Source organism: Raphanus sativus, chromosome 7 (genome assembly GCF_000801105.2).
Source record: "Raphanus sativus cultivar WK10039 chromosome 7, ASM80110v3, whole genome shotgun sequence".
Taxonomy (NCBI): Eukaryota; Viridiplantae; Streptophyta; class Magnoliopsida; order Brassicales; family Brassicaceae; genus Raphanus; species Raphanus sativus.
In genome coordinates, this window is record NC_079517.1 from 23,066,232 (window position 1) to 23,075,513 (window position 9,282).

Consider the following 9,282-nt stretch of genomic DNA (forward strand, 5'->3'; position numbering starts at 1 on the left):
CAATTAAATCATCACCTGAGAGGGATAGTTCAGAGATGCAGCGGCGAAGCCAAAAACGCAGCGGCAGATGAGCCATCTGCATATGGAGTAGACAGTGGTTCAACCTTTGCATATGCTTTCAGCAGCAGTGCAACAGATGGGAGACCAGTGTCGCTAGTGACCAATCTAAACCAATACTCAATACTCAGAAAACGTAAAGAGACCCGACATAATCTATATTTGAAAAAAATAAAAATTTTAAATATGGAGGAAACGGAATGAAGACTCACTGGAATCTATAAACGACACAGATATATCAGAATCTGGAGAGCAACGTCCTACCAGAAGCATGTGCCCCACATGAGCTCCCCACCTCGTTTGACATTCTTAGCCTCCCAAAATCGCAGAAACCTAGCCTCAACGACGGATGAGCACTTCAGATCGGAGAGAAAAACCCTAGAATTAGCCATATCACCTTCGAACGAACCAATATGTGAAAGAGAAGACCGATGCTCACGTATATTTATAAGGAACTACCACCGCCTATCAGGACGAAATTAAACATTGAAGACGACATCGTGCGTGAGTAAATCAATGAATTTAAGACAAATCTATAACACCATGGAGGAAGCAGGAGTGTCATCATTGTCGTCTCCAAAATCTTATCCCAACTCTTCGCAAAAGTAGATTAGATCGTCAGTCTCAGATGATTACAGCAGGCCAAGCAGAAAGGAGAGAAAAAGCCCATGACGAAGCAAGCCCAAACCGCTGTTTAATGAAACGATGAGTTTCGTCCATGACGGACACGTGTCGGGCCATGGTCTCTCGACTTTCCAGCCTGGAATCCGACGTGGCGCAACAGGAAGGAAGGAAACTGTATTATATATAAATAGATGATATAGTATATTGAATATGAAATATGAGTATTTACCATCAATTTTATCCAACATGTATTCGTTAATAGTATTGACATCCTCGTTTGTTGGACACGGGATAGCTCTCTCCTGGAATAACTTTGGATTATTGTTTCCTTGTAATGAAGATGATTCTCCCTAAAATGCCTTGCTTATCGCTTCTATAGGTTCATTAGCGTTTAATATGAGAAACTCTTCTAGTATATAAATTAGAGCCTCACCATCATTAGGCTCAGATAGTTTACCATCTCCAACATCTAATATCCATTCAGAAAAACTCCTTAATAAGTAGCCTCTGCAGGAGATAGCCCAGCAGACCACAATCGCATGTTCTTTGGTAATTTGAGAATTTTGCAATGCTCCCAAAGATACAACAAATTCAGAGAAGCCAAAACTATATCAGCCCAACGGCCACCATATATTACTGGAAGTACGTTTCTAAATTCAGCTCCAAAAACCACAACCTTTCCTCCAAAAGGCTCCTTGCTTTTAGCTCCAACGATATCATTTAGACTTCTATCGAAAGACTGAAAAAAATGCTTTCTCATCATAAGAGCTTCATCCCATAATATGAGAGAAGCTTCTTTCACTAAATTTGTTGGATCTGTTCCATGAGTCATATTACATGTTGAAAATTCATCAGGACTTAAAGGTATCCCAAACCTTGAATGGACAGTTCGTCCACCTGGTAACAATAAAGATGCAATCCCACTTGATGCAACGTTAAGAACAATATCACCTCTAGATCGGATTGTTGCATATAGTAATCTCTAGATAAAAGTTTTTCCTGTGCCACCAAATCCATAAACAAAGAACATTCCACCTTTATCTTCTTTAAAAGAATTAGTGATCTCATTGTAAACTTTCCTCCGTTCGCAGTCATATTTTGAAGATCACTATCAAGAGTAGCTATCAGTTCTTCCCGATTGTAGTTACATTCGTCTACTATCATGACATTGGAGTCGTGATTACTGCTACTACATACTTTGGGCATATATTCATACTGTGAAAGAGAACTCACATTACGTCTCATAATCTTTTCAATCTCTTGGAGAGCAAACTGATTTTGTCATCTTCATTTTATATGGGATCTACAAATACGATGTCAGGAACTGTTAAAATGAAAATAAACCACTATAAATTACTGACTGGTTAATATACAAATACAATTAGTTAGTTAAATCTTTACCAGGCCTATTCAGAAGCCGTCACCTATTATGATCAATATCTTCAGCCAAATACTCCCATGTTTTTTCCTAAACATCGTCTTGCATGGACAAACTACCAGAAAGCAGCATCATGACAAAAACATGTCTAAGAGAACTTGCAAAACCGTCAAAACTTCTCCTTCTTATATCCTGGATATACTCTTTTTTTTTGCATGAATGTTAAATTTATTCAAACCAAAAAAACGTTTTTGCATCCAAAGATGCTGACAAGATTTAAAGCTTTTTTTTTTACATTAGAAATAAGTCAAAAATCAATTGCTTGGTCTTGAAGCTATCCAGTTGTGAAGCCCCTCTTCGAACCGAGCGTCTCCCAACTGTCTTAATGAACTGAATCTGTTTTTCATGGCCTTGTCAATGTCCTTGATCAGTTTCTGTGGTCCTGAAGCTAACCCCTCATGTCTCCGAGTATTTCTTTCTCTCCATAGGTGATAAAGTGTCACCTGGAACAGGTACTTGATGGTGTAGCTTCGCAGTTTGGACCAGCGCGGACTGATTATCAGTGCGAGAATCTCATCCCATTCAGGACTGAAAGCATCTTCAAGCAAACCCAAAGCCAGATTTTGCCAGACCTGCTTGGAGCAAGGGCATAAAAAATAAAGATGGTCCCTTGTCTCAGTGTGATGATGACAGAGCACACAATCAGCAGAGATATTTGTGTTCTAGCTTTGCATTCTGGCACCGGTAGGTTGTCTGTCGAGAACCGTCACCCATGCATTGAAAGCAAACTTAGGAGTATTACGACTGAACCATATACCCTGCGCCCAAGACACTTTAGGCTTGATCGATCTTCTCTGTTCCCAAGTATGTTTGGTAACAAACTTTGGTTTATAAACCTCTTGCTTCATGCGCCATAAGACCACGTCTTCTTCATTCTCATTATAGTCTTGTCGAACAAGATCAAGCTCATCTTCAATCCTGTTGTAAATTGTGGTTCGATGTCTCCTTCTTCGATGTATAGTTATGGCTTGTTCAACCGTAGCCTGAGCACTGATTCCCAGATCAATCCTTCCAGGATCTCCTGTGAGCAAGGCTAAGGTTCCCATATTGTTCCATCGATCAAACAAAAAAGAAGTGGACCGACCATTGTGTACTTTTATTTTGACGAAATCCTTAGCTTGATCACGCATCTTTAGCATTTGCTTCCACACCCAAGAGCCGTGAGAAGAGGCTATGATATACTCTTCATCATTATCTAGAAACCCAAGTGCAAAACATGCCTCTTTATAGCTAGGATATAGAACACCGGTAAATGTCTTCATGTCTTCTTAACTGGTAGGGCCTCTAACAACGTTCAACAACACTCGCAGATAGTAAAAATTCTCTTGAATTAGTGGAGCATAATTTATTCTGCCTATTCTGAATCCCTTTTTTTGCCTACAGAACTTATTATTTCTTTTATCATAAGAAGTTGGGAATTTGAACATAAGTAAGAGTTCTTACAAGTTCATCAACTTTACACAACTCGAACCATGCCAAAAACATGGTATATGTGATAAGCTTACGATTGACGACATCTTGAATCTTATTTTTGCCTTTGAAAATAATAGTCTGTTTTCCAGGAAACTTCTCAACTAATGTAGATCGATAATGTATTGGGAAAGCAAAAGTTCGCCATGAAGCTTCACAAGAAGAAACATATCTACAAAAGTTACTAATGTGGTTATAATATGATTGGGCATAATGCTTTAAAACCGAGCTTAAATGAACATTTATGAATTTAGAAACCTACAATCGAAAAAATCTTGGAATTCATTTTTTTTCTTCTCAACGTTAGCTTCCCCATTACTGCCACCATTAGATTAACCACAACCTGGGGGTTCCACAACGACAGTGGCACGATCACTACCCTTGTTGATGTACTTAAACAAGTACTTGATAGAACCTGCTTGGTTGCACCACTCCATATTAATATGAGCTCTGTATAGAAGAGAGAGTTTCTTGTTGTATGGGATAACAAATCTGTTATCACATTTCACGCCATTCTTCAACACAAAATTATCAGATTGCTCTTGCCTTTTTATAAACAGGGAAACTTTCTTTAGTTACCGTAGCATAGGATTTCAGATACAACTTAGAACATTTTCCATTCTTCATACATGGTGCATTCCTATTAGCGTGAAAACACAGTCCATGAATCATCATAAAGCTCTGGTTCACTTGCATCTTGGATGCACGAAAAGAAGAATATGAGCATGTGGCAGCCCATGTTTTTGGAGCTCAATTGTGTACTGATGTAGCGGAAGCTTTATAGGATAGTACTAGAGATCCGTTGATTCTGAGAATATCCGGAAAACTAGGATAATCACGAGGATCTTATTTAGTCTAAGAATACCTAAGATCAATGTCTTCTTAAATTCGTTGAGATCACCAATGATCTACCGAAAACAAGGAATAAAGAGAAAACTCTCAACTTTTATTAATCAAATATCAAAACTCATAAACTGAATACAAACTTAAACCTAGACGGCTATATATAATAAAATCACAAAACCCTAAAATAATAAAGATAATTATTTAAATAACTAATAAAACAAATAATAAATATTTGGAAATATCCCAAATATTTATCTACATCATTCTCTCCAGGTTGGAAATATTCGTCCTCGAATCTTAACCGTGGTATTCAACTTCAGAACTTTGGAAACTTGAAATCTTCGCATGAAACCTTATTCTTTTGCGACTCTTCCACACATAATATTCTTCAAATAAAAGAATATAATTTTGACTCACTTCCGACAATTTAATCACCATGAACAAATTCTTTACATCTGTGTTTTCTGCACTGTCACGATGGAGAGTATAAGCTTGTACCATACAACCTAGTCCAAAAGTCCAGGTTGGAGCACCACCATTGATGAACGTGTAGTCTTCTTTATAAGACTTGTTTGTGTCTTTTCCTTCCAGCGGGTTTGTACACGTAACATCTTCCACCATCTATTTAACTAATGTTTCTTTTTTCTCTGAAGCACACGATGTAGTATGTTTCTCTGGATGCGTGAATCCAACACTTTGCTTGTTGATGACTTGGAAACTTTTGTTAGGCGTAAAGCCATAGACCACACCGTTTTTGATCTCCACCGAGCGGTATTTGAATTGAACCCAATCATCACCATTATCATAGACATCGAAGATTGGATTTCCAACAATATCTATGTAAACGATTTCTTCACTTTGAAGAAACAATTTCTCCATGATTCCAGAACCAAGTTTTGATTAAGAAACCAAAACACCCGCTCTGATACCAACTGATGTAGCGGAAGCTTCTAGGGATAGAACTAGAGATCCGTTGATTCTGAGAATACCCGGAAAACTAGGATAATCACAAGGATCTTATTTAGTCTAAGAATACCTAAGATCAATGTCTTCTTAAATTCGTTGAGATCACCAATGATCTACCGAAAACAAGGAATAAAGAGAAAACTCTCAACTTTTATTAATCAAATATCAAAACTCATAAACTGAATACAAACTTAAACCTAGACGGCTATATATAATAAAATCACAAAACCCTAAAATAATAAAGATAATTATTTAAATAACTAATAAAACAAATAATAAATATTTGAAAATATCCCAAATATTTATCTACATCATTCTCTCCAGGTTGGAAATATTCGTCCTCGAATCTTAACCGTGGTATTCAACTTCAGAACTTTGGAAACTTGAAATCTTCGCATGAAACCTTATTCTTTTGCGACTCTTCCACACATAATATTCTTCAAATAAAAGAATATAATTTTGACTCACTTCCGACAATTTAATCACCATGAACAAATTCTTTACATCTGTGTTTTCTGCACTGTCACGATGGAGAGTATAAGCTTGTACCATACAACCTAGTCCAAAAGTCCAGGTTGGAGCACCACCATTGATGAACGTGTAGTCTTCTTTATAAGACTTGTTTGTGTCTTTTCCTTCCAGCGGGTTTGTACACGTAACATCTTCCACCATCTCTTTAACTAATGTTTCTTTTTTCTCTGAAGCACACGATGTAGTATGTTTCTCTGGATGCGTGAATCCAACACTTTGCTTGTTGATGACTTGGAAACTTTTGTTAGGCGTAAAGCCATAGACCACACCGTTTTTGATCTCCACCGAGCGGTATTTGAATTGAACCCAATCATCACCATCATCATAGACATCGAAGATTGGATTTCCAACAATATCTATGTAAACGATTTCTTCACTTTGAAGAAACAATTTCTCCATGATTCCAGAACCAAGTTTTGATTAAGAAACCAAAACACCCGCTCTGATACCAACTGATGTAGCGGAAGCTTCTAGGGATAGAACTAGAGATCCGTTGATTCTGAGAATACCCGGAAAACTAGGATAATCACAAGGATCTTATTTAGTCTAAGAATACCTAAGATCAATGTCTTCTTAAATTCGTTGAGATCACCAATGATCTACCGAAAACAAGGAATAAAGAGAAAACTCTCAACTTTTATTAATCAAATATCAAAACTCATAAACTGAATACAAACTTAAACCTAGACGGCTATATATAATAAAATCACAAAACCCTAAAATAATAAAGATAATTATTTAAATAACTAATAAAACAAATAATAAATATTTGGAAATATCCCAAATATTTATCTACATCATTCTCTCCAGGTTGGAAATATTCGTCCTCGAATCTTAACCGTGGTATTCAACTTCAGAACTTTGGAAACTTGAAATCTTCGCATGAAACCTTATTCTTTTGCGACTCTTCCACACATAATATTCTTCAAATAAAGAATATAATTTTGACTCACTTCCGACAATTTAATCACCATTAACAAATTCTTTACATCTGTGTTTTCTGCACTGTCACGATGGAGAGTATAAGCTTGTACCATACAACCTAGTCCAAAAGTCCAGGTTGGAGCACCACCATTGATGAACGTGTAGTCTTCTTTATAAGACTTGTTTGTGTCTTTTCCTTCCAGCGGGTTTGTACACGTAACATCTTCCACCATCTCTTTAACTAATGTTTCTTTTTTCTCTGAAGCACACGATGTAGTATGTTTCTCTGGATGCGTGAATCCAACACTTTGCTTGTTGATGACTTGGAAACTTTTGTTAGGCGTAAAGCCATAGACCACACCGTTTTTGATCTCCACCGAGCGGTATTTGAATTGAACCCAATCATCACCATCATCATAGACATCGAAGATTGGATTTCCAACAATATCTATGTAAACGATTTCTTCACTTTGAAGAAACAATTTCTCCATGATTCCAGAACCAAGTTTTGATTAAGAAACCAAAACACCCGCTCTGATACCAACTGATGTAGCGGAAGCTTCTAGGGATAGAACTAGAGATCCGTTGATTCTGAGAATACCCGGAAAACTAGGATAATCACAAGGATCTTATTTAGTCTAAGAATACCTAAGATCAATGTCTTCTTAAATTCGTTGAGATCACCAATGATCTACCGAAAACAAGGAATAAAGAGAAAACTCTTAACTTTTATTAATCAAATTATAATCTCATAAACTGAATACAAACTTAAACCTAGACGGCTATATATAATAAAATCACAAAACCCTAAAATAATAAAGATAATTATTTAAATAACTAATAAAACAAATAATAAATATTTGGAAATATCCCAAATATTTATCTACATCATGTACATAGCTGAAACATTAAAAATAGTTGAAAACAATTAATAATCAAATAATTGTTAGTGCATCAATCAATTTGAATTAATAAAGTGTGTTAAATTATAACTTACATGCAGCCTTCTTTCTTAGTGGATTTTTCTTATTTAAAGCATTCATAAAATAGTCAAGTTTGATCTTAAACATCCTAGTAATGATTTTTGGTCTATCCTCTGATGTTAACTTGCCCTCTTTTAGTTATCTTGTGATCTCTGGCCATTTAGGATTGCACGTGAATGTAATGAAGAGATCTGGAAAACCAGAATTCTTGCATATGGGCATTGCATCCAAGTAGTTATTCTTAATATACCAAGGACCTCCAGTAAACGTAGCTGGTATCAAATATTCCCTACCTTGCTCGTTCATATCGATGGCCCCTGCACTCTCTGACTCTTTGATAGATTCAAAACTATAAGATCACAAAGATGACTGATTAAATTTCAAATAGCGTAGACGATTGAACTCTATAGTAGTCTAGGCATCAACCAAGAACTGCTGGAATATGCACCTAGAAAGAAAAAGAGTGTGAAAATCATTCTTTCGTTCATGGAGACGGGATGCAAAGAATTGTCTCATGGAAATAGTCTGCCTTTTTGCTTTTTTTTGGGTAGCCTCTGTGACTCCTTTATTATTCCCAAGTCTATATCCATCCTCTCCATATATAAATATTAGAAGATATTGAAGTGTGAGATAGGCAGCATGAATCTCGCTGATCCTCATAAGCTTTCCAGAATGTTACTGTAAAACGATATCCCTTTTATCCATCTTAAGATTGAAATCCCCTGGAATCAATGCTGCAATTTCAGAAGTTGTGGGAGTGTTATACGTCCTTCCATCTATAACACGATAACTAACAATCCTCATGTGAAAAGTCTCTTCCGATTGTTCTCTAATTTTTTTCCTTGCAGATCTAAACTCCTCTTCAACTTATCTTTCTTCTTGTGTTGGCCACTATTTTTACCTTTGCTGCGTAAAAGAAATTAACAAAGAATGTGATTAACTATAACTCAACTATATTAGAAGATAGATATTTTTGAAATGACTACAACATACCTCAATGCGTTTGCTCTGTTTTCTGCCTCGTTTTCAGTATCAACAATAATATAGTTATCCAAAATTCACATCTGCTCCATCATTTGGCTTTAAACTATCCACTAAATGATAGTTTTCCCATGAATCTGGAACATTTGTGGTCCAAGACCTTTTTGAGCAGCTCTTTCAGTTTCCACCAATCGATGTAAAAAAAAACCATGTTGTAAGGTCTTGTGTTTTTCTGGAAATGTTGCTCAATGGGTCATCTCCAGTAAGAAATCTTATAATTATTTATGGGGGTTCCTTTAGTAGCGGCAACTGAACCCTGTCCTTGATACAACATAGCGTAAAGATGGGTTTTGCGTCTCTTTCGACTTTAATTAATACATTCCCGAACCACATTATAGCTCCACAATGAATGCATGTATATGTATGATCACCCCCATCTATATAACACATAAGGGAAGATAA

The 9,282-nt window shown here is 36.4% G+C and overlaps 1 protein-coding gene across 1 annotated transcript; it reads right to left on the bottom strand.

Moving 5' to 3' along the window:
• Positions 1-2,781: 2,781 nt before the first annotated feature.
• On the bottom strand, positions 2,782-3,381 carry LOC108824965 (uncharacterized). Its single transcript, XM_018598323.1, has one exon. The coding sequence runs from the start codon at positions 3,379-3,381 to the stop codon at positions 2,782-2,784; it is 600 nt and encodes a 199-aa protein (XP_018453825.1).
• Between the last annotated feature and the right edge of the window lie 5,901 nt (positions 3,382-9,282).